General features: G+C 31.7%; 1 protein-coding gene across 1 annotated transcript; it reads right to left on the bottom strand.

Annotated features, from left to right (window-relative positions):
* Positions 1 to 1,706: 1,706 nt before the first annotated feature.
* Positions 1,707 to 26,850, bottom strand: LOC136271489 (uncharacterized). The gene is made up of 8 exons (XM_066071596.1): positions 26,717 to 26,850; positions 19,247 to 19,379; positions 18,566 to 18,791; positions 17,302 to 17,418; positions 17,060 to 17,144; positions 11,792 to 11,898; positions 3,725 to 3,768; positions 1,707 to 2,055 (listed from the first exon to the last, which is right to left on the bottom strand). Exons 2-7 carry the CDS (start codon positions 19,310 to 19,312, stop codon positions 3,725 to 3,727), a joined length of 645 nt encoding a protein of 214 aa, XP_065927668.1. The 5' UTR covers positions 19,313 to 19,379; positions 26,717 to 26,850; the 3' UTR covers positions 1,707 to 2,055.
* Between the last annotated feature and the right edge of the window lie 616 nt (positions 26,851 to 27,466).

Here is a 27,466-nt window from a genome sequence, read left to right as displayed (position 1 = left end):
AGCTTTCATTTGAAATCATAAAAAAGTGACTGGTCCTTCAAATAAGGGGCTGAGGGGTCTCTAAAGTCTTTTAATGATAACTTTTTACCGTGAAATATTTTCTGATACCTTATAGAAGCAATTATGTTCATTCTAACGTTTTAACCTATAAATGGCAATCATTTACTCCTATGTTACGTTATTAGGTTTTTAAGGGGCCAGAAGTCCAAAAACTTTGATGCTCAATATCTTAAAATGAAGGAAAATTTGAAAAGCAATATTTAACAAAAGATGCTCAAAATATTGAGCTTAACAAATATCAACAATAATTTCTTTGTTATGCGGTCCTTAAAGGGAGTAACAAAGTCGGCCCCTAAAACGACTCTCTCGAGATATCTCGAGAACAGATCGAGCAAAATTCGTAATTACTCGTTGAACAAAATGTGTTTGAATTGATTGAAATCATAAAAAAGTGGCTGGCCCTTCAAATAAGGGGCTGAGGGGCCTCTAAAGTCTTTTAATAATAACCTTTTACTGTGAAATATTTTCTGATACGTTTTAGAGGCAATTATGTTCCTTCTAACGTTATTTACCAATACATGGCAATCATTAACTACTATGTTACGTAATTAGGGATTTAAAGGAGCCAGAAGTCTAAAATTTTGATGCCCAATACCGGTATCTCAAAATGGAGGAAAATTTTGAAAAGCATTATTGAACAAAAGATGCTCAAAATATTGAGCTAAACAATCTGCAACCATCATTTCTTTGTTATGCGGTCCCTAAGAGGAGTTACAAGGTCGGCCCCAGAAATGACACTTTGATCCTCAATATCTCGAAATAGTGGAAAATTCTGGAAAACAGTATTTAACAAAAGATGCTCAAAATAATATGCTTTACAATGTACAACATTATATTGTTTGTTATCCGGACCCTAAAAATAGTTTTAGGACCGGATATCAAAATTATTTTTTACAGATATCTCAAAAACGGTAACCAATTTCTTAACACTTATTAGCGGTACACAAAAATACCTTTTAACTAAAATGAATGAAAAGGAGCTGATCCTTCAAATAAGGGACATCAAAGTGATAGATAGTCTTTCACTTATTACTCTTAGATCCCTCCTTCTTTTCCAGAACACGTTTTGTTGACGAAGATCAAGAGTAAGGTCATTCAATATTCTAAATATCGGACGGAAGACCTCCTCGTTGCTTGCAACGAGATCATGTATAACACAGGCGTATACGAACATCCATCATCTTTCATTCAGCCAAAGTTGTATGTTTATTTAAAGGCTGAATGACAGCACAACTACTGAGTAGAGCACTGTTTTTAATGATGAAATTACAGATTAATGATATAAAAATTATTGAACAATTATTCACACCAATTGCTCATTCACATTGATTGTTCCTACATAATATTGCATGGCATATACAAAAACAAGATCATGCATTAGCTAAGCTTATTTCATGGGCGGATCTATAGGGGTTCGGGGGTCCATACCCCCCCCCCCCAAAAAAAATAATAATTCTTTAAATTACATTATAAGATTACCAAAATATGCCTCGGACCCCCTGGCAAACTCAAATAGCCGTCGGACCCCCCCCCCCCCCCTTCGAAACATTATCTGGATTCGCGCATATATTTTTTTTGACGTAGTGATGTTGATACATTTAGTAAAAAAGAATATCAATGATTATGAAAGTAAATAATACATTACATTAGGCTCTGACTCTTTATTGAGTATCACTGAAACATTTAAATATCAATATGATAAAGCATTATTTAGGAACATTAAAACAAGAAAATATGTACATTGTATAACCAACTTTCAATGCTACTGAATTTACACCTACATGTACACGTAATAAGTGTATTTATCCTCTCATATCATCATTTCTGGAAGAAAAAAAACACGAAAACACATTAATCAAAAAATGTACCAGAGGTTCGTTATCACTTCTAAACCAGTATTAATTAAAGCAATCTTCATGGCGTAGATTTTTTCCCTTAGCACTATTGGTCCTCAATCGTCTTTTTAGGAAGATAACCTATGCCTGAACCCTGGTGCTGCAACACAAAAATCCTTGTCAAAACATAAATTCTGAGAATGTGTTTCATCTCTGTAAAGCAATACATTTGAATGTACTTTTTCAGATTTTATGCAAAACTAAAAGGTATCACTAAAAGTTCTCTCTCTCTCTCTCTTTCTCTCCTTCGAACACACTATTTCCCTATCTCTCATTTTTAATGCCTTATCTAAGTTCATGCTAATCATATCCCTTTTTTTAAGTAAAATATATATCCCTAGTTTTAATTAAAAATCCTTTCCTATTGAACTAAAACCCCGATGAGGAAACCCATACTTTTCATTTTAAAGTTCTAAATCAGTATAGTATTTATTAAAAAAAAAACAAATCTTTTTCAATTAATATTTGTACCCTAATTTAATCGAAATTACATTTATACTAAGATATAACCACTTTTAGTTTAAGTCAAAATCCTTCCCTATTGAACTTGGACTCTAATCAGGAAACCTTCATTTAATATGAAACACCCTTAATCTGTTTGGATCATTAGGCTATATATACCCAAATTTATCTTAAAGTATACTAATACTAAGAAATAATCACTATTAGTTTAGGTAAAACTTCATTTAATTGAAATTTAACCCCCCTGAGGAAACTTGCACTTTTCATTTTAATGATAAAATGAGTATTTCCTACTTAATCGCTTCTTTTAAGTGACTTTCCTAAAAATGTCTGTATAATATATGTAACCTCATTCATCCGTATTTAAATTGAAAGTTTAAAATTGAAAAGGTATTTACCAGAAATCTGATTCTAGTAACCAGGAAAAAAAATATTTGATATATGCATGTATATATGTACTGTCCTTTGTTGTAAGAATACATACATGTATCACTTATTGAAATCAAATTTATATCTAAAATTAACTTATGATGCTTAATATTTTATTTTTCTAAAATATCAATTAAGTACATGTATGTGGAAACAGCTTAATGATTCTACAGAACACAGCATTTTTTTAGAAAGATAAAGGAAATTAGGAATAAAAGTTGGCAATGTTTACAGAATGTTTTTAAACATGTATTATGATTAAAACTTTGCTGATTAAGGTTAAAAGATCACACATTTTGGTTTTATGCATAGTATTTATCCAAGATAATTAAATATATACCGATAAACAGTGTTAACAAGTCGGGAAAAAATACCGCTTAATAATTTGTAGTAATATTACCTTTTTTCGATTAGGAATGGGGCCGAATTTCGGCCACAATGAAGGTATTAAAGTATCCCATAAAATATAAGTTATAATTTGTTCTAAAATTAAATAAATCTTGATTTATTCAATCAAAATTGAGATGTATCTTGGGTTAACCCCCATCCTCACACCGATCCCCGTTTTTAAAGAGGGTAAATTAGATTCATTAGTCTTAATAAATCATCATGCTATCAACAAATTAGGAATTCAATTCAAGAATTTGTGATTTATAAATATGTTTTTAGGCGCCTTAAGTGTCTCGATACTAAATAATGTTGATGTACCTTCATAACAAACTTTGAAATTTTTTTTATAAAGTGGGCTTACTTGGTCCCAAATTTAACGAACTTTGAACAAGTCTTTCAAAGTGCGTTTTTTTTAACCACATTTAACGTACTTTTTGCCACAAAGCGTCAAAAGGAAATGCTCCTTCTCTTTAACTTAAATACATTACCTAAACATTTGTCCCAGGACGTGAATACAAAATCGTAGAGAAATCTAAAGAGGAAAAAAGAATTGACAATATGTGATGTTTTTATGATAAGATAAACATACCAATCATAAAACATTTAATATCCGATACAGATATTCAGGGTCAACATGTATATACATGATGTTTTGATTTTGTTTGTTTTGTTTTTTGGGGATTTTTTTGGCGGGGGGGGGGGGGGTTGTTTCCTTACTCGAAATTCGTGCTAGATATAAATATACATTTCAAAAATATTTGACCGTTTCTTTATTAACAAAAATGTTCTATTATAAACAGAACTTGACTCATACATGTATGGCGGAATTTGTATCATCATGTAATAGAAAATACTCTATGATTAAGAGACAATACTAGCATTATTATAAGATAACACATGTACAAATGTTTTGGTATACACCAAAGGATTTATTTTTCTGTTTGAAATAGTACAAGAATTGAAAATGCACTCTAAAACTTATTGTCATTTAACAATATATTTATTGAATTATTAATGAATAATGAATTTAAAAAACATTTTTTTTTATCTTAATAGCTCGTTTTATCTTTATTGGTATGGACAATCAGATTTTGGAACGCAGTTCGTTATTCACAGTTCGCAATTCAATGATGAACTAAATTCTAGACCGCAGTTCGCAATTCAAATATTTTTTTTCATATTTTGAGCCTGAACAAATCTATTGCGAATAACAAATGAATTGACCTATAGGGCCGGTTTCTGTCTTTACAAAAAGTATATCGATTTCCGTTCCACGGAATTTTGATTTTAAGCCATAGACATTAAACTCTTAGGTTCTAGTTCTCATAATGTATAGTAATTGAAAGTTTCACAGTCGTTGTTCGAGCGGTATGAGTTCTGGACGCTTTTTTCACGTTACTGTCTTTAAATTTTACTTTAAGTTTTATTTCTATAATACGATATAGTACTTTTATGCGTTTATGTACTACCAGGGACATATTAGCAACTATCGAAAGTCTCGCGTGACGCAATTTCAAAAGTCATTTTATGCATCAATTTTCTTTCATTCCATTGAAAACATTAACACAGTATCCTTTAAAAATAAGGAATGTATTATTTTAAGAAGATTTAATTCTCATATATGATGTGTCTACAATGACGTTAAAATCGGATATTTATTTTCCTAATATCGCATTCAGTTTAGAACATGATGACTAACCAAATCTTCAAACTGATTATACGAAAGACCCGTAAGATTATATTAATTCTTGTCACATATGTTTCAATTTCTTTCTTAAATCAAGTGTGTTAGAGCAACATTGCAATATTTTTCCCCTACATTACTGAGTAAATCTAGATCTGTAATTTCACTTTGGTTGAATTCTGGGATTTTTTTTTTGAGTTTAGACGTTTCAACTTCATGCCCCGCTCGCAAGTAGTTAACACTTGACCCCATCTTGAACAATCACACCTTGCTGTATGAAAATGTCTGCACGTGCTGAACATGGAATAATGCCTATTGCAGATTACTTTGTGTACAGAACAATTATTCTTGTTTTTAAAGTTTTACATGATTTAACTCCCAATTATCTAGACTTTTTAAATATGTAAATGAAATAAATACAAGATCAACTAGATTAAGCCAAAGTAATGCATTATACATTACAAGGGCAAAGACGGAATATTTTAGAAGATCATTTACAGTATACGGCGCGCTTTTATGGAATAATCTATCTCTTTTTTAACATGTCACCCACATTTAGAACCTTTTAAATACGCTTACCTAAGAGACTATTTGCATTCAGCGTTGCAGAGATCACCTGTATTTTATTTTCATCGGCGAAGGTTTATATAAAGTATGGTTCTATTTTAGGCAATTACATGTAGTTTCAAACACATATAATGTATATTGTATACTGAAATACGTTTTGTATGTATGTCTTCTGTATATAGTTGCTGTCTGTAAATTCGTTTCAGGACCACAATGTAAACTAGTTTTGTAAACTTATTGTGCTATCCTGTATAAATAAGGACATTATTATTAGGATCTTCCATTTCCGACGGAAGACCCTCTTGTTTTTTAACTGCTTCGTTCTATTCTTTTAATTAGTCTTACATTCTTTTTCTGCCTTCTTTAAAGCTTTATATCTCAAAAAATATTCATCCGATTTGCACCAAACTTTAAAGACTTATAGAACATCAGAGGGGATAAATATTTTTAAGTACAATTTTTAGTGACTTCACTTCCGGTTTAGGATATTGACGATTTAATGAATTTTTAAGGGTCGTTTTTTATTTCTATAACAAATCATGATAGAAATTTGAAATGTTCAGTGATTTTAGATGAAAGTATGTAAATGTACTGCATTGTTTTAAAATGTGGATAATACGCAAGGCGTTGAAGCTCGCTGGAAGTCGTTAATAGGCACAATTTTTCCCAAAAATTGTGCACATTTTCTGATGTTTTTTTAAACCTGTAAATAGTTTGTAAACGCATGTAAAGCAAAAGTTGTTTCATTTTTTACGGGCTTTCATTTGATATCAAGAGAAGGGGCTAACCCCTCAAATTAGGTGGTCAAGAGGACTCTAAACTCTTTCTGCAATAAATCTTTACCAAACAATAATTTGTTATCAACTATTGAAGCAAAAATGTTCATTGTGCAGTTGGTTATCTATACAGTACCATAGCTAAGTCATTTGTTACGTAAGTAGGGGTTTTAAGGGGCCAGAAGTCCAAAACTTTTATCATAAATATCTAGAAAAGGAGAAATATTTTTAAAAGCATTTTAGAACAAAAAAGCGCTAAGAATAATGTTCTTAACAATATGCTTAACATCTTTATAGGATATCTTTAGAATAGTCAACCATTTGTGAACACTTGTTGAACAAAATGTGTTTATATTTACGAGACCTTTTATTTAAGATCAAGATAAAAGGGCTGATCCCTCAATTAGGGGCCAAGGGGGCTCTAAAGTCTTTTTATAATTACTCTTTACTGAAAAATAATTTGTTATTAATGATAGAACCAAAAATGTTCATTGTACAACTGTTTATCTATACAGTACCATGCTTAAGTCATATGTATGTAGTTAGGGGTTTCAAGGGGCCACAGTCCAAAACTCTGATCATAAATATCTCGAAAAGTAGAAATAGTTTGAAAAGCATTGTAGAGGGAATGTTGCTCAAAATATTGTTCTCAACAATATGATACCTAAAATTGTTTTGTTGGTGGTCCCGGTAAGGAGTTAAAGGGTCGGCCCTAAGAAAACAGTTGTTTTGATATATCTAGAACGGCTAACAATTCGTGAATTCCTGTTGAAAAAAATATGTTTATATTTGCGAGACCTTTTATTTGACATCAAAAAAGGGGCTGACCCCTCAGATAAGGGACCAGAAGGGCTACAATGTTTTTTAGAATTACTTTTTGTAGCGATAATTAATAATCATAAAAGTAAAAATAAGAGCTTATGAAGCTTAAATCAAAACTGAAATCCGTCTTAAACTCAGACGATGCATTACAGAGATATAAGGATTTAAAAATTTATTTTTCCGGAAATTTTTATTCCACATTCTTGGTTAAGAAAATAATGTTATGTTCAAAGTTAAATTAACTACCACCTAAAATAATTCGATAATATTTGAATCTTACATAAACACATTCGGATTGGTAATTGCTAATTTGTTCTTGAAATCAATAAGGTTTTTGCTAATTCGTATTTAGAATCATACGGGTTTTGTTGACTCGTACCAAGAATCATTTCGATTATTTTCTTTTTGTTTTTGTAACTTATGTTTATTGGTTTAAGGACTCTGCTTCTTAAAGGAACTTCTAGCTTTACTTTCGACGTTAACGGAAGAGCCACTCGTTGCTTTGCAGCGAGCTATCTAGTTATTAGGGTCTTCCGTCTTCAGCGGAAGACCCTTCTATTATTGTAATGTTTCTTTTTCACTTTTTAAGGTCTTCCGTTTCCAACGGAAGACCTTATTGTTTTCGTACTGTTTCTTATTATTATTATTATTATTTTTTTCCACAAATTTTGTGCACGCGATATCTCAAAAACTATTCGGCCGATTTGAACAATTTTTTAACAGATGATTGCCAGTGGTCATAATTCTAGAAGTTTTTTGAATTTTTGAAATCATCACTTCCGGTTCCGATTTACGGCCGATTTTGTCAGTTTTTACGACCCATTTTGTGCAAACATAAACTCAGAGACTTTCAGGGATATAAATATGAAATTTTCAGGATAGGTAGACCATAGTTTGAAGATGTGCAGAACGTATTTTTTTTGCGCCAGTGGCGCCATTTCTTTGAGCTCGCCTAGGCTCGAAAATTGGATACGAATTTTGCATCAAAAATTTCATACATTTTGATCTGTATCTTTTTATCAGTTAATATTTTGTTAAGACATATTTAACAAAAGTGGTAGATAATGAAAAGTTCTTTCCAACAAAATCAAGAAATAGGGGCTGGCCCCTTAAATTAGGGGCCAAGACACTCATAAACTCTATTACAAATAACTTAAAAACGATGAAGATTTTGTAATGCATTATAGAAGCAAAGCTGTTGATCGTACCAATATCTATTAGAAAAAATCATTGCCACGCCCATTTAATACGTAATTAGGGATTTTTAGGGGCCAAAGTACTAAAACTTTGACGCAATATATCTCGAGAAGGAGACATATTTTGTTAAGCTTTGTAGAATTGAAAATGCTTGCGTTGATGATTTTAATCGATTCCATCAATCAAAACACCAATGTCTGTCCCCATTAAGGATCTAGAGGGCTGGCCCCTAAAATATTCAATCATTTGTATCTCAAAAATTATCAACAATTTTAGATGGGTGTAAGAACAAAAAATGTCATTATCCATGAGAACTTTCGAATGAACTCAAGAAAAAGGGGCTGGTCCCTTTATTTAGGGGCCAATACTGTCGTAAACTCTATTACAGATAACCTAAAAACGATACATATTTTGTAATGCATTATAGAAGCAAAGTTGTTGATCATTACAATATCTATCAGAAAAAATCATTGCCACGCCTATTTATCTCGTAATTAGGGGTTTTTTGGGGGCCAAAGTACTAATATTTTGATGCAATATATCTAGAGAAGGAGACATATTTTGTTAAGCATTGTAGAAGAGAAAATATCTGTATTGATGATTCTAATTGATTCCATCAATCAAAACACCAATGTCTGTCCCCATTAAGGATCTAGGGGGCTGGCCCTTAAAATATTTAATCATTTGTATCTCAAAAATGATCAACAATTTTAAATAGGTGTAAGAACAAAAAATGTTAGAATTTATGAGACCTTTCGACTGAATTCAAGAAAAAGGGGCTGGCCCCTTAAATTAGGGGTCAAAAAACTCGCAAACTCTATTATAGATAACTTAAAACTTTTTTAAAGGATATTGACAATCGCATACATTATCAGGGAGTGGAGGGGGGATTTTGAAATTCCATTGATATTTTAATCGTATCGTTTAAAAATTGAACGGAAGACCTACTCGTTACTCGTAACGAGATCGTATCTAGTTTTTTATTCTTTTTTTTTTCTTTACATTTTTGTGCAGAAGATTTCTCCGAGATGGGTGGTCCGATTTTTGTCAAATTTTCAGCATCGATCTATTATCATCTAAACTTGATACGCTTTTTTTATTTTGTAAAAATCACTTCCGGTTCGGACTTTTTGTCATTTTTTAAAAAGTTCTTGTCCACACATTTTCTCAAAAACGAGCAAAGATAGGAAGCTGAAATTTTTAGGAATGATAGATAACATGAACATCTAGCCTCACGAGGAAAATCATTGTCCGGAAATTCCGAGTACGGAAGCTAGCTGGGGTCAAAATATAGGACACATTTTTGACGAATACTCCTTGTCCACACATTTCCTCAAAAACGAGCAAAGAAAGGAAGCTGACATTTTCAGAAATGATAGATGACATGAACATCTAGCCTCACGAGGAAAATCATTGTCCGGAAATTCCGAGTACGGAAGCTAGCTGGGGTCAAAATATAGGACACGTTTTTTACGAATTCTCCTTGTCCACACATTTCCTCAAAAACAAGCAAAGATAAGAAGCTGATATTTTCATAAATGACAGATGACATGAACATCTAGCCTTACGAGGAAAATCATTGTCCGGAAATTCCGAGTAGGGATTCTAAATTTTAAAACTCAATGGATGTGTAATAATGACCTCAGACTAATATTAAAACATATTATCTAAGTTGCACTTAAATTCTGCGTCTAATAAAATCGTTTTCAAATTGATGGGATGAAATTTAATTTTTTTGAAAATTTTAAATTTAATTAAATCGTAATAAAATGACCTCAGACTAATTTTAAAACATAATATCTAAGTTGCGCTTACAATTTTGTGTCCAATGAAATCTTTCTCAAATAATTAAGATCGTTTTCAAATTGATGGGATGAAATTTGATTTTTTCAAAAATTTAAAATTTAATTAAATCGTGTTAAAATGATCTCAGACTAATTTTAAAACATGATATCCAGGTTGCGCTTACAATTCTGCGTCTGATGACATCTTTTTCGAATTGATCGAATGAATTTTAAATTTTTAAAAAAATTTAAAACATGACATCTAAGTTGTGCTTAGAATTCTGCGTCCATTGACATCCTTCTCGAATTGATTGGATGAATTTAAAAATTGCTTACAATACTGCGTCTGAATACATCTTTGTTGAATTGATTGGATGATTTTTAAATTTTTTTAAAAATGTTAAATTTAAGTAATTCGTGTTAAAATGACCTTAGACTGATTTCAAAATATAATATTCAGGTTACACTTACAATTCTGCGTCTAATGACATCTTTCTCGAATTGATTGGGTGAATTTTTAAATTTTTCAAAAATTTTAAACTCATTTAAATCGCGTTAAAATGACCTCACACTAATTTTAAAACATAATATCTATGTTGCGCTTTGAATTCTGCGTCTAATAAAATCTTTCTCGAAATGATTGGATGAATTTTAAATTAAAAAAAAAATTAAATTTAATTAAATCGTGTTTAAATTACATCATTATTATTATTATTACTACGCAAACGTTGGATTCTTTGCTGCAAATGATGCACGTCGCCGTAGTTTTTTCCAAAATAGTCGATAGTTGCAGATGTAGTAGGATTCTTACGTGATGTTTGAACACTTTCATCAATCACCGTATGTTTAACTATACGACTTTTAGTATTCACCGCTACATCCGCTGTATAGGGGTACGTTCCTGATGCCGGGATGCTAAGGGGCCGGAAAACCAAACCCTAACTAACCCAGCCTCCATTTTTTCTATTCTAGAAACCTTTCTCCTGCATTTTTGACATTTGATGTCGCCATTGCACACGTTCGTGTTATATGCTCATTCCTCCCCTCCTTTCTATATTACAAATAAAAAGGTGTTAATAAATGCCGTTAATTTCAAAAAAGAAAAGGAATGCCCACAGATGGAATTGAACCAAGGCACAAAAATTCATGTGTGACATCGCCGGGGGTTTAACTTACTGAGCTATCCAGAATTTAAACATTTTGTTAATATACACCACTATGTTAGAAATCAGTGTCTGAATTTTTTGTCGATTTTTGGGCAAAATTCGACCCCAGGGCCGAGGTGCTCCTAACAAAAAGTCTATTTGAATTTATTCCTTTGAACAAACCCTATCAAAATATTTATTACTATAATACGATACATGTACTTTATATGCATGGTAGTTGTTTTCGAGCCCTATCTTTAAAATCCCTTTTTTAATAAGTAATGTATTTTTAGGGCCCCATTTTTCAAAATCACCATATTTTAACAGTGGTAGTAGTTTATCACTTTAAGCCCACATATTAGGAATAAATTTTTAATTGTAAACTGCGTTCAATATGTAGAATGCATTTCCTTTTTGAATCGTGGATTTAAAAACTGCGAACTGCGTTCCAAAAACCAATTGCTTTGCTTTGACTGATACAATGAATAGAGAATTAGTTCTCGACATTGAAGAAAAATAAAATAATAATTATTTGGTGATACAGAATTGTTCGTTTTACTTTCAAGGAAGAAAGACTTACATTTATTTAAAGCTGATCGTAAAAAGAACATAAATCCAATGAGAAAGATTATGAGGACGGCTACCACTGGCACAACGACTGCAATCACAGTATTGGATGTATTATCTCTGCGGAAAAAGCAAAAGAAACAAAATTATCATATTGAAGGTACATTAGTACTCGTCCGGAGATATTTTCTCCTCTTAGTTAACCAAAAAATTGAAATGTGTTAATAGTATACAATGACATAGAACAAAGTTTTCATGCCAATGGTCAGATGGGATACGACCTCTAGTCTGTAAAAAAAATGATTGACTAATAACCTGATTAAGCTCCTCATTATTTTAAGGAAGTGTGCAAGTGGTTTACATTGATCGTAGTTTGTAAAAGTGTAGTGGGTCCCATTCTGTTATTATCCAATCCGTTTATATCCGTTTATTTTGTTGAAATTGTCTTGAAATGTTTTCCGTGTTGACGTTTTTGGCGCTTTATTCTAACTTCGCACATTTTCCTATGTTCCAAGGCATTCTGCCTTTCTATTCTTGCCGAAACTTAACAGTGTAAGTAAACATACATGTATATGTACTTTGTGCATTGTTTTTTATATAGTTCTGTATTACCATGATTTCTTAAAATCTTTTGGTCTATAACTATGTAATGTTTGCATTGTTCGGTTCCCTTGACCTACATTGTTAACCTTCCTGTATCATTTTGTTTTTTCATTTGTTCTTTATTGTAAGTTTGTGTTTGTTCGTTTGTTTGTTTGTTTTGGTGGGGGTTATTTGTAGCTTTTACGATATTAAAAATCGTTATCTATCCGTCTACGTTGTCTGAAGTGGGTAAATTAGGAGACAGAATACAAACTACATGTATAAGGTTATAACACATCGCATTATTTTGAATCCAAATTTTATAATACTTCGATTTCCCTTGACCATATCTGCTTTGCAGTACACCAAAAAAGTGCCCTTTGAATAACGTTAAGCAAAGATTGTGAACATTTTAGACATAGCACAAGGCCAACACAAAATTTTGCTGACATGTAATATGATTTCATTATAATATCTTCGTTAAAAAGAGGGTCTTTTGGATGGTAAGCATCTCATTTAAATTCTATTTTAGCTTTAACGTTTAAAATCGTATAAAGCGTCATCACTAATAATGGATGCGACTTTGCATTTTTTATATTGGGGCCATTGTTGTCAAACAAGGATATTGTTTAAAGGCAACATTTGGGAAATACTAAAAAAAATTCAATTCATCGTATTTCGGCTATACTTATAACGACGTTCGTTTAAAACTTATTTTAATCTGACATAGTAAAGAATATTTATTAAATAAAAAGAGGTCAGTCGCTAATTTGTTAAAAGGTCGGGTGTAATGGACCTATGCCCGTGCTACATGTACCTGGTTTCAATTCTGAGATGATTCTAGTTATTTTATTCCTTAACCTTTTAAAGCTTAAATTTCCGTTTTGTTTGTTGCTAAATATTCTTCCCATTAGATGTCCTTATGTCAAAGATGGTTAATCGCATTTTGATATGATTGCAAAGAGGTTTGCTTCTTAGGTTTTTTGGGTAGCCATTTTTTGGGTCACCTCTAGTCTGAAATATCAGCATCATATATTAATTCTAGCAGTATATTTATATTTTACAATGCCAAATAAACTTTGCTGAATAAAATTGTTTTTAAAAAATACATTTTACAGAGTTTACTAAGGGACTATATTTTGTGGCGGATTTTCAAGAATGAAATGAACTATTTTCTTAACTCACTAGATTTAGAGTACTGTTATTTTAGCTTCCTAATTTTCAGCGCAGACCAAACTTCTAGATAGTTTGTGTATTACAATATATTCATGATGTTCTAAAAACACATTTAAACAATATTTTGATATTTCTATCGATATATTTTAGCATATTGAGCTTATATTTCATAGAAGTTAAAAAAAAAATTAACTCCAATTTTGGACTAAAATTAGCTAATTTTATGCTATATCTCAATTTTCAAGATGCAACCCCTCTTTGTGTTACTTTAAAATGAGATATTAAATGTGTGTACATTTGAATGTAAAGTTTTGGAAAGATGAAATTACTATTATTTATTTTTATTTGCGTATAAGTGCATTGCTAAAATATTGTGTAACAGAATCTGTTCATTATGTACTGGTCTTAGAAACCACCAGTAAAGCAAGAATTTTTAAACTTTGACTTTTTTTTAATTTTACTTCTATAGTCCCTACATGTGTTGAACTTCATACTGTATTAAAATCATTAGTAAACAAGAGGCCCAGGGGCCACATCGCTCACCTGAGCAACACTTGCCTTAATTCTGATCAAATTAGCATTACAGTATCAAAATATCTTGACAACTGAGTACAGTAGATCTTGCTTTAAAAAAATTGAAAATCTGCCAATTTTTATCAACCTCTTATTTTTTGGTAAATACCAAGCCCCTTTTGTTGTTGTACCTGTAAGAAGATTTTTCTCTATTCCTATATACCCCCCCCCCCCCCATTTTCATGGCCCCATTTTTCTCTAGGGAATCATGGTTTCATCAGACTTAAATCTGCATAACCTTTGCTTTCACACTAAGTACTGAGTTTTGAACGGAACACTTTCCCAGAATAGTTTTTAAGATTTTAAGATATTCCTATGTAAAAATTCAAACCGCCATCACGGTCCCGCCCTACCACTAGCGACTGTGATTTTGCAAACTTGAATTTACACTACCCGAGGATGCCTCTACACAAGTTTAAACCCTTTCTGGCCAAAAATTCTTTAAAAAGAAGATTTTTAAAGATTTTCTCTTTAATTCCTAAGTAAAAATTCATCTCCCATTGTGGCCTCACCCTACCCCTGGACTATTATTTAAACAAACTTGAATCTATATGATCTGGGGATGCTTCCACTCAAATTTGGGCTTTCCTGGCCTAATAGTTTTGAGAAGAAGACTTTTAAAGATTTTCTCTATCTATAAAAATTCATCCCCCATTGTGACCCCGCCCTACCCCCAGGGACCATGATTTGAACAAACTTGAATCTACACTTCCTAAGGATGGTTACATGCCAATTTGAGATTTCTTGGCCAAATATTTTTGAGAAGAAGATTTTTAAAAGATTTCCTTTATACATTCCTATATAAAACTTGATCCCCCAATTGTGGCCCCACCCTACCCCCGGGGACCATGATTTGAACAAACTTGAATCTATACTATCTGAGGATGCTTCCACTCAAATTTGAGCTTTCCTGGCCTAATAGTTTTTGAGAAGAAGATTTTTAAAGATTTTCTCAATATATTCCTATGTAAAACTTGATCCCCCAATTGTGGCCCCACCCTACCCATGGGAACTATGATTTGAACAAACTTGAATCTACACTACCTGAGGATGCTTCCACTCAAATTTGAGCTTTCCTGGCCTAATAGTTTTTGAGAAGAAGACTTTGGCTCAGGTGAGCTAAAAAAGGTTACGTTTACAATACAATAAGTTGTTAAAGTTGGTTTCTGGAAGAAGAGATTTTGAAAATTTTCTTAATAAATATTGACAATTTTTTTACTTTTTTAATCTTTAGTTTTTAAGATCTGTGTACAAACATAGAATTGTTAGCAAATCTCTGTATCTTGCTTATAATTCGAAGCTTAACACTCAAGTTTGGTTAGTAAATAGAAATTGTAAAAAATTAAAACACAAGAAACATGCACTATAACAAATAAAGAACACAATTTATTTTTTCGAAATGAATCATATATATACATGTACATGTATATACCTACATATTTCCGACAGCGATATCAAACTCTATTTAAACTGAATAAACTCGAGAAAATGCCGAGCATCTCAACAAAACCTATATATAATGCCGAATTACCGATAGAATGAATTGTATTTCAGTACTTTTTTGATACATCAGATTTTGCTTAATTTGCGCAGGTAAACAGTTAACTGTTTGATTTACCGAAGTCTCTGTTTGATTTGATACGTAAAAATCACGAAATACAGACGATAGTTCCCAGGTTACAAAGCATAAATAATGAAAACGAAACGAAAATCAGAACAAGCTAACACCAACGTCATGTGTAAAAACTGTCGACGCATTGAAATATTTAGCCTCAATTTACTTCACAAAATCGGCACCATATACATTTTGCATGTTTCAAAAATTTCCCTTCATTCGCGAACTGTTGCACAACAAGCAAATTCATCATAGTCAGATCGACCCTTTTTCGTATAATGTCATGGCTGCTTTAAACAAAGAACCTCGTTTAAGATGTATGGAATACGAGTCTTGGTAAAATGGGTACGCAAACCCGGGCCGTGGCAAAATAAAAGCCGGGGCAGATCGGCAATCGTCAATTCCAAATACGCATTATTTTGCAGCAATATTTACAGCAAATACAAATATACTGGTCCATCAAATATCCTGAAATTTTAATGAGATTGGCAGATTAATAACTGCCAATCTTTTGTTTTGCCCAGGCCAAGTCTTGTCTACCCATTTTACCGGATGCCGAATCCGAAGCTATTAAACTGATTGAAACACGCCTTTCCTTTATTATTATTTTCGTAATAACTCAGATTTGAAACAGAATTAGACCTTAATTTTTGCAATTTATATTTTCCTTCCCATAAGGATAATTTATGCTAAACTACGTTGAATTGGAATCAGTAGTTCTTGAGAAGAAGATTTTTTAAAATGCACCCCCCTTTTTCTACAGTTTCAAGGTTTTCTCCGCTTTGAATACAGATCGGACTTTTATTTCTGCAATTTATATTTGCCCTCCCATAAGGATGCTTTGTGCCAAATTTGGTTGAAATTGGATAAGCGGTTTTAGAGAAGAAGTTCAAAATGTAAAAAGTTTACAGACGGACAGACAGACGGACAGACGGACGGACAGACGGACGGACGGACGGACGACGGACAAAAAGTGATCAGAATAGCTCACTTGAGCTTTCAGCTCAGGTGAGCTAAAAATTGTTCATAATACATGTATAAATATTTGTTTGATTTCTTCAGATTATCGATTTTCATGTCAAATATGTTAGCAAAAATATTAGGATAATTATCATTTCTGTTTTGGGTCCTAAATTTCCAAAAAATGGCCTGTGACAGGGGTCACAAATGAAATTAATGAATAGTTTAGGTCCCCATCTTTATATCCATGGTTTTCGAATGATTGACATTACTATTTTTTTTTAGGTGCCAACTTCCTTAATGAGACTTTATTTTCCATTTCTAATACTGATTTAAATTGTGTTGATATTCATTTTTCGTTAAGTAAAAACATACCCTGATTTATTGTAGCTGTTCAATCTTTCGTACACCATGGAGTTGCTTTTCGTTTGTTTTTTCATTGCTTCAATGCAACTACTGTCTATAAAATAAAACAAAACCAACAAAAACCATATTATAATATACGGTTATGTAATAGGAAGAAATTTGAATCAAATACAATTGTTTTAGCATATTTTTTTAATGAATAAGAATAATATTAAGTCAGATTAAAGTACAAATGTACCTTACAAACTTACAATGATAGGATTCTGTGGATAAATAGCGATCGGGACACGGCGGTTGAACCTCACTGCATTTCAAGTTAAAATGTGCTTGTACAACCGCGCCATATGTGTTATACTCTGGACAATACCCTTAGAATACATGTATATAAATAAACAAAGTATGAGTTACTGAGAAAGGAAAATGTCAAGTTACTATAAACCCGAGAAAGACTGTATGCGTCGACGAAAGAGAAAATGGAGACAGAACGTATTTCCTTGTCTGTCCAATGAAAATTCTCAAACCCCTCTGCTTTTGGGGTCTCGAGATCAATATGTTGAAGCCATTGTAACGGAAAACAACCAAACGATTGTCCAAAAAGTTCTGTCCAAGCAACGGACAAATAAATTCAACTGGGTTTTTTTTAATTTGAAAATATAAGGTTTCTTGGAATATCGTTGTAAATCAAAATTTAAATCTGGTGGTATTTTGCTTTTAAAAATTGATGCAATAACGGGATGGATTAGTGGCGAAAAAATCACTAATTTATCAAAAGGACATTTTATATCCAAACAATCAAATAATCATAGTTTCGTAATTTTATCACAAAGATTTGTTTTGCAACTCATTGCTAATCATAAATGTGTAATTTTAACTGCAAATAATAATTCAGTGTATAGATATTTTTTTTTCTAGGAAGCTTACATGATTTAACCTTTATTACAGAAAAGGATACACATGTTTTTTTTTTCTTTAATTGCTGAATTAATGCTTTTGAACAATAAATTAGGAAAACAAAAGGGCAACATTTTACTTCGAGGTCTAAGGTTTTGTAATGTTGAAAACTTACAAAAAATGTTCAGCTACAGTGCCGATCAGATCCAACCTAACAAAAAGTAAACCCCTACTAAACCCTGGGTTTACTTTCTGGGTTTAATCAGGGTTTACTAGAGTTGACCCAGAGTAAACCCAGAGTGGACACAGAGAGTAAACCAGGTCAGAAGTATACCCCTGAAAGCAGACGCTAACTGTGTATTAGGAATATACAAGAGGTAGGAATTACAAGCAGTAGGATGGTAAAATAAAAGACGGATCTGCTTCAAACTTCAGTGCGAACAGTTGATCTCATTAGCAATTTCCAAGTAAACCAAAAGTAAACCCCGAGTAAACCCCGAGTGGACCCAAATTTTCAAAAAGTAAACCCAGAGTAAACCTCACGTAAACCCAGGGTTAAGTTGGGGTTTACTCTGGTGTTAGGTTGGGTCTGATCGGTACTGTATCATTATCAAACAAACTCACCATGTATATAGTATGCTTCTGCACAAACTTCTACTATGGCGTTTCCACGCTCGTTGATGACACAGTGATATTTGAATTTCTGAGGCTCCGTGCAATTTTGTATTCGAGCTAATGCTTCGCAGTTTTTCTTTTTAGCTCGTTCCTCCATTTCACTTTTGTCTTTTGGACAGGAATCGGTCGTTTGTACAGTTTGTTGTGACCAAGGACAATTTCTTATGCCGCAGTTCTACATAAAATATATGGTATATACTGTTGGAAATTACATGTATATTTTTTAAGTCTTTGATTAATAATATAAAGCCCATTAGTTGATAATGAGACACCTGTTTTTAGTTTTCATTTAGTTATTGCTCCACAGACTGAGCAAGCTATCTTTAAGATAAAAACTCTTTAACAAGATAAACAAGATCATGGTTCGACATTTCATCATAATGCATAATAAGGAGTTGTGAACCGTCATTCTATCGCAACTGACATTCAAATTAAAGATGATCATCAATTAGAAATTGTGAGCAAGAAACATCATATTGATTAAAAAAAATTATCAACAAAGACGTATTTAATAGAAAAAAAAATCATTTACTTTATAATTGATATCAATTTTACTTCTCAATTATATTTAAAAACAGAAGAAAGCATGATTTATATATAATAACTGTATCATATCATTCATTAACTTACAGCCATGATCATCAGTAGAAAAAAGCATATGAAGCTTAATTTGAATTTGGTCTCGCTATGGCTCATCGTTGTTTTGGATTGTTTCACAGAAGATAATCTACAATAATTCGTCCTTACTTCCTTGTTTTGTTACCTTTTAAATAAATAAAAAATTCAGCATAATTTTATGAAGACATACATGTAGTTTCAGGCTTGAAACTGATTTCAAATTATTATTTTTATTAAATGGGTTGATTTACACATCTATACAAGTTAGTTTGTACTATGTATATGTGCAAAGAGGCTGCGTAAGAGAGTTTCTACAAAGTTCTTATAAGCTAAATACTATGCCAGGTTTTCCTTTTTCTTCCTTCAAATTAATATCTTGCGATTAAAAGAATGCTCGATTTCGATATATGTAAGTCAATTACATGTATACACCGATTCTAAATTAATGTACACAGCTTTCACGTTTATTTTTTCTGAATCAAACGTTTCAACCTAATTTCTTTTAAACTGTTTTTTTTTTAATTTACACAAATTTATTTTTAGGGAAAATATCATTAGATGAACTTCACGCATTTTTAAGAATTAGGAAGTACCATTTAAGTTTGAAATTATTTATTTAAAAAAAGGTTTGATTTTCAGAAACTAATTTTTACGGGATATTAGATCTTTGTGTTTTATTTATTGTACACCCCTCAATTTTTCCTTTCTTCATATTGTCAATGTTACAGGTTTTAAAGATGATCACTGTTGTTTCCGAAATTATATCACCACTCTATGAAACCAATGACGTAATACACAATAACTTCTGCATTTTCGCTAGTTTTGAAAAAAGTTCTTGTGAAGATTCTTTACTTCAAACAGGTAAATAATATAAAACTGATTTAACAAAGATAGTACGATATCTCTGAAATTGGGCCACATAAAAAATATTTTCAACTTGAAATTACTAGAAAAGATCTTGTATTTACTGGTTGATTATCTCGTTATTACGAGAGATCTCTTTTTAGGTGAAAAGACCTTTTCATTACCAGAGACGATCTCGTTTTTACGAGTTAATTATTTCGGAATTACGAGTTAATTATCTTGTTATATCGAGAAAAGATCTCATATAACGAGAAAAGAGAAAAGATTCCGTAATGACAAGTAAATTATCTCTTTTTTACGATAAAACATCTCGTTATACCGAGTTTATTATCTCGTTATTACGAGAAAAGATCTCGTTATTACAAGTTAAGGAAGGAGTCTTTTCACGTTTTCGACTTGTCAAACGTAAATTTGATTAATTGTTCATTAAATCAAGATGAAAGGAAATTAAAATAGTATATTTTTCTTTCTTTTTTACTATCATACAACTTGGCATAGAAAAATGTAATCAATGTTTAGAATGGAACAAGGACTATATTTTTGGCGTAATATTGGTGTAGGAAAATATCACATGTTGCGCAATTCAGAATTGCTGCAGATTATATATATATATAATGAGTCTGTTTTAGCATATTAAAAACAATAACAATAATGTTGGATTTTTTTTACTAATGTGAACTAATAATATGATACTTGGGTTTCAGAATATGTTTTTAAAATATGATTTGCCTATCAAATAACATTTTTATAAGCTTTTTAAAGCGCCCATTCTATACATTGATTTTGTGAAAAAAATCACTAAAATCAGTGTTTCTCTCTTATGAAACGGTCAATATATTAGCTTTTCTGTCAATTTATATCTTTATATAAAGTCTTCATAATACATAAAAATTAGAAATATTTTATTATTGGAAGCATAAAAAAATAATCAAAATTTCTTCAAAATTTAAGAAAATTAGAGGAAATGCGGGCTAAGCAATATCAATTTTAGTATAAATATTTATTCCAATTTAGTAGTATAAGCTGATAGACACTCTCATGGTCTATGATTTCATTGAAGATTTGAATCTTTAAATCTTAAACAAATGTCTACAGAACTATAAAGAGCTACACTTATTTTTATCACTCTTTACGTTGAGGAAAAAGGTAGTGACCTTGACCTGACCTTTATCCGAAAACAAAAAGGTCAAATTTAATTAAACTGATAGAATCATTAACTAATATGATCCGTTTGACTGTGTCAAAATTTCATGCATTTCTTATTATAAGAAGTATGTTTGATAATAAAAAGACTCCTTCCTTAATTATACCAATGTTACACGTACGAGGAAATATCTTGTTATTATAAAAATATAGTAGATTTTATTTGACTTTTTTCTGTGAAAAAATATGTTTATAACTAGTGTTCCAAATTCATCATTTTAGACCTCCAAGTACTGATTTATTCTTTTAGTTTATTTTCTTCTTTCCAGAAACGTTAATTAAATTTTGATTTTGTATAAAATAAAACAATTATTTTTCATTTAATTTTCACTTAAGATGATCGGATTTGACATTTTATCTAATATGAAAACTAGACTTTGACCCGTGCGTGCACGGGTTGACATTGCATATCGGACATTCACGAAATAGGTACATCGACACACCTTGTTATTGACATTTATAATGCTATTATTTTTCACTACACTTTCCTTAGTTTGAATAATCTAACTGTGTCTCGGGAAAAGTCCTCACCACAGTTTGAATGCATCCCTTATACACGTAATGTAGCAGAGAATAGCAGAATCGCTCCGGAACGATTTCGGAGAAAGATAATGAAGTTGCCTTGAAAATAATAGTCACATTCATCACAACAAACCTTTTTGAGACTGCAAATACCTTTCAACTAAAAATTTTAATCCATAGAATGGAAAATTTCAACACCTTTTCACCAACGTACACGTATTTCCTTTGTAAAACTGAAAAAATTCGAGTCTATCATTTTAATATAGTGGTACAGAAGTAGAAAGAACTTCATGTAAATTTACTTTTTAACATATAATACAATCTCACTCTGATATAAATACCAGGTAGTCCTAGTCATAAAAACAAAATTCAATTAGTTACAGATAACTAAACAGTTTCTGTCAAGGATATATAGGATTGACCTAAGATTATGTTTGATATATTCATACACAACCAATATTGTAAATAATTGTTTTTTAATGTAAACATTTTTAAATTTACATGATATTTTCTCGTAATAATGAGATAACTTACTTGTAATTTTGTAATAACGAGATTTTTTTCTCGTAATAACGAGATTTTTTCTCGTCATTAAAATAAAATAAAAAAAGATTATGTTGGCCTTTTTTTCTCCCGTAGCTGTCTTTGAAATGAAGGCATATGATAATTGATCTAATTGATCAGCGCCCGGCAACGTGACGTGGTCTAACTATCTGGTGCATGTAAATGTATTAAGAAACGTGTTGTCCCTTTCTGTCTTCACCAAAAATAATTCAACGACTGTTTTTTAACGTTTTTTTTTTTTTTTTATCAAATTACGATTTATGAACTTGATAATGATATATCTTTATGTTTTAATTTTGAAGTAGGATACACTGACCCTAATTATAAGGCTGCTTTGCGAAAACCCTTTGTGTACCCCTTCAGCGCTTCTACAGAAAGAGTGTGATCTAGTAATTTCTCGCGTGATCTCACTAAAGTAGAAATTTATTTCAAGTAATCTAACAATCTGGGTAACTTGAATATTTGAGTTTTAGATTAATATTTGCATGGTATTTTCCTTACCTAAATAAAATTTGGTTGCCATTGCACCATATAACTTTTACAGTCTTAAATACCCTAAAACTTAACCAAAACATACCCCAAAACTCAATTTCTTGCAGTCTAGTATATAAAGATTCTCAACAGAAAAATTTCAATACAAATACACAAAGTGAGAGAAACTTTATTTAAAATATCAAGAAAACCTCTTTAAAATAATTCAATAACTAAAAATTTCAAACCTTCTGTATTTAAATGTGATTTATCATTGTACACATATTGAACAGAACCATTGTTGTGAAAACTAAAAAGTGCATAAAATATCAATTAAGACCAAGAAGCTTTATAAAATTATCTAGAAAGCATTTGGCAGGGAATTGGGACCCCCAACACATTTTAAAATGTTAGTTACTTTATCAGGGCAAGTGGCAATGGGGATGGGACCGCAAGCATAAATGAGATATTTTCCCCTGCAAATATTTAGAAAGTGAGCAAATCTACATCTTTTCTCTTGAAAATATGACCCGTCAATTTCGCAACACTAAGATTCTTTTTATCTGGAAGTTTAAAAAAAAATGTGTTCATGAGTCTAAAACTAATCCTTAAAACGTAAAGGAATTATTTGGTTGAAGTGATAATTTTTTTAAGCCAACAAAGTAGCCAAGCCTAACAAGGATGTTGCAAACTATGTAAAATGCTCTCTCTGCCAATTATATTTTAAAGTTTGGACAGGTGTTCAAAGACAAAGTTCCGATCAATATGTCACCAATATATTGTAAGTAAGGTATACCAAGGCTTCTGCAATAGTCTGTTGCTCCTATCCTGTGGTTTGATATATGAAAGCATTTGCTTTAAACCCAAAGGGAATAGTATTATATACAAAATGCAAGCCTGCTAAATGAATCCAAAAGTACAGGGTGTTTCAATAAGCATGTCCAACTTTGGATATCTATATCTTTGCTCAAATATTTTCTTTACAATAACTGCATCTGAAAGCGTTTATTCCAGCAAAATCTATTACAGTGTAATTACAGTATACTATGATGTCATAAATAATTTTTGATGACTCATTAAAAGTATTCAAGTATTTCAAAATAAATGATAATAATGATCTCTAAAATTAAAATTGTAAAACTCTAGTTTAAGTATGGAAAATCGCCGACCCTAGCGAAAAAGATTTTGAAAAAGAAGTGCCCAGATGTGAAACATCTTTCAAGGAAACAGATTGTTCGTATTGTTACTAAATTTGAGCAGTACGGGACTATCGGTGACAGAAGAAAAGATACGCGTATAAGACAGAGAACTGGGCGATCGCATAAACATATTGAAGAGGTGAAGAAAATTATCCAGGAGACTCCAACGAAATCAGTAAGGAATGTATTTAGAGAACTGGATTCCAATATTAGTTCTTCATCTGTAATTAGAATTTTGAAAAACGATTCGAAATTCACAAAAATGGACAAAATAATTCTTCTTGCATGTGATAAAAGAAGGACAAGCCAATGGAAAGACATGTCAATCAAAATAATGGAATCCATTGACAATAATCCAAAAAATTGAAGTACACACTTCTTGGTCCTGACATGCATAACAACTTTTGCCTAAAACATTAACATGAGATGGTAGCTATCTTCTAAAAATGTCTCAACAGAACACCTTGTTACCCTGAGTAATTGCATGCTTCAGTCTAATGAAGACTACTCTTTCTTACCAATAATTTTAGGGCATTCATGAACAACATGTCCGGATTCCTTGCTGAGAAAACATGGACCCCTCTTTTTTTAGTTCTTTGTCCCCAGAGTACCTGTTAGGGCTACCAAAATAACCTGGTCCCAAAGAAGGGACTCCTGAATTATGGAAAAATGGGGGAGGATAAAGAGGGTAGCCCTGTGGTACAAGTAGTGAATAGGACATAAAATTCACTGCCTTCTCTTTCTCATACTTACTTCTTTTGTCTTTATACCTTCTTTCTTACTGCATAGTTTCAACCAATCTGCTTCAGATGAAGCAATCTTTCTGTCATCACATGACCCTAACAGTTTAAACACAAACTACACAAATCTAGATGTTTCTCATGGTGTCTACATTCTATCAAAGCTTTCTGAAAGAAATCTTTATCAGGATGGCCTCTGGCAGTGGCATTATCTACAAGGACCTCTAAAACTGCAATAAGTATCCCAGGGATATAAGTTTTGGCATAGATACTAGGATTCTTATATTTTTCAATGCTACTTCAACAGTTTGTGTGTGCTGTGTTGCTAGATTTTCTTCCAACTTCCTTGTCATGTTTTCCAGATTCGTTGAATCTGCAGCCGCCTGGGGTTGGGGGGGGGGGGGGTAATGGCCATTGCTCCTGACACAGGCTGCTGCCTCCGAGCTAGTGGTAGGCCCTTTTCTAAGAAGACTTCTTCTTGGGGCAACAACATTATTAGCCTAAGATCAAGATAAATGATAAAGAAAAAGTAATTCCAAATATTGTTTTATGAAATTTATTTTCTACAAAGATTTCAAAATCAATCTTGAACATTTCTTGTTTGAAACTTGTCTGAATATTCGAGAGGTGCAAAGCTTAAATTACTTTTTCTGAATTTGTTGGCTTCTGAGCCAAAGTCAGAACATTCGTTAATTCCTCTCCAGTTAATCGCTTAAATTCCTGAATTAATTCCCGCTCAAAAAATCCTGTCATTATAAACATCAATTAAAGAAAACTACTGAAAGTTCTATGAACGACATCATTGACACACTGTCATTGCAGCCAAAAGTGAAGCTCCCATCGCAGTTCAAACCATCTAATACAGCCCCACGTTGCGCTTCTACAGAAAGAGTAAGATCTCGTAATCTTTCGCGTGATCTCACTTAAAATATCAATATTCCAAGTGCGTGTGCTTTGAAGGGTAAAAAGGAACGAAAACATAATTAATCGAAATGATATGTTTACAACAAAAGCTAACTTAAAGACGATTTCATAAAAATATATATGTAATATTTACCTCAATTGATTATTTTCTCCTCCTTTTCTTATGCACATCGATTGTGATTCATATCATACTATATGAATGTATTTCATTGTTTAAATAGTGCTTTCAATTGTGATTGCATCCTTTGTCAAAGTAGTATCTTTGATTCACACACACACACACACACACACACACACACACACACACACACACACATTGCTTCGTTATAAGCATAATTCGTTATATCCGTCAAGTTTACAGCATGTAATAAAGTCACCGGGAATGACAATCACTGCGCTGTAAGCGTGTCCGCTATAACCGTGTTTTACGTGTTTAACTATATTTGTGTTTGATAGGTAATTGACAAATCAACATACAACAGGTACATAACATTAATGAAGGTATACGTGTTTTATCATTTTAAATATGCTACAAAAACATTAGTAAACTAAAAAAAAACCTTCCCAAAAAATTTAATTCTTACCATTATTTTTACGTTTAAGAAGGTCATATATAGTAAATGTAAGATTTTAAATAAATTATTCAACTTTTACAGTTATTAAGTTACACGTTCTTTATGTTTAATTACATAAACTGAATTTCGAATTGTCATGTACATTGTTCATTGAAAACGAAAGTAAATTTAATTATATTTTATTAAATTTAACCTATAATATATCTTTAACATTCTACCACGTATTTGTTTCAATCAAATTACTTTCAATGTTTTTTTTTGTTTTTTTGGTCTTTTTTGTTATACACTGAAATTCTAAACGTATCATATGAAAATGAAAGTAAATTTAATCTAATTTGATTTATGATATCTCTGCATATAACTTTTTTTTCTTATTAGGAATATTTGGCTCATTGACACAACAAGTACATTCTACCTTACCTGGGAATGACAATATCAAGGATCAAACACTCAAACAAAGAAGACGTCCATGTTGGTGTGTGTGCACTTATTTTTTATCTAGAGGTTTTTTTTTTCGTTCTACTTTTTCACTTCACGTAAAAATGCTTTAGAAAGTGTTTAAAAGCTTTAACGGGCTCTATGGAACGTTATAGTTGCCTTAAGGTCAGTTGCATATTATATGAATGGGTATATATTTTATATGGAATGATAATATCGATGTAGTGGTAACATCAGAATATACACTGCTAACATTATTACAGTGTATATACTGTGTTTGCGTCATTATACAAGGGTTGATCCATAAGTTATGTTACACTATGCACCGCGTTTCTCACTGGCGCTGTATTGTTTAAAATGATACATCAAAATTTTCCTTAGCAAAATTTTAATTTGAAGTAAAATATTGATTAATTTACGTTGAATACTAAACAATATCTTGATGTTTATAACATGATATATACGAGACATCGCTGCGTCATGAATTTAGGTCTTTTTCAAGGTTTGTATTTATGTATAAATATACCCAAACGACAAAATATTATGAAACAAATGTATCAGATTTTTTTCTGTTTTAAAAAATTAGGGAAATTTACCGTTCACTTCGGATATCTGCCTTTTGTCTCTAGATCAAGGAGTAGAAAGACTAGACATTCGAATAGTGAAACGATGCATTATTTGCTTTGATGGATAGAAATCACTAGAAATTGAAATTGACTTATCAATCTAAAT

This window comes from Magallana gigas, chromosome 9, assembly GCF_963853765.1.
Source record: "Magallana gigas chromosome 9, xbMagGiga1.1, whole genome shotgun sequence".
NCBI classification, from domain to species: domain Eukaryota; kingdom Metazoa; phylum Mollusca; class Bivalvia; order Ostreida; family Ostreidae; genus Magallana; species Magallana gigas.
This window is presented reverse-complemented; position numbering and strand designations above follow the sequence as displayed.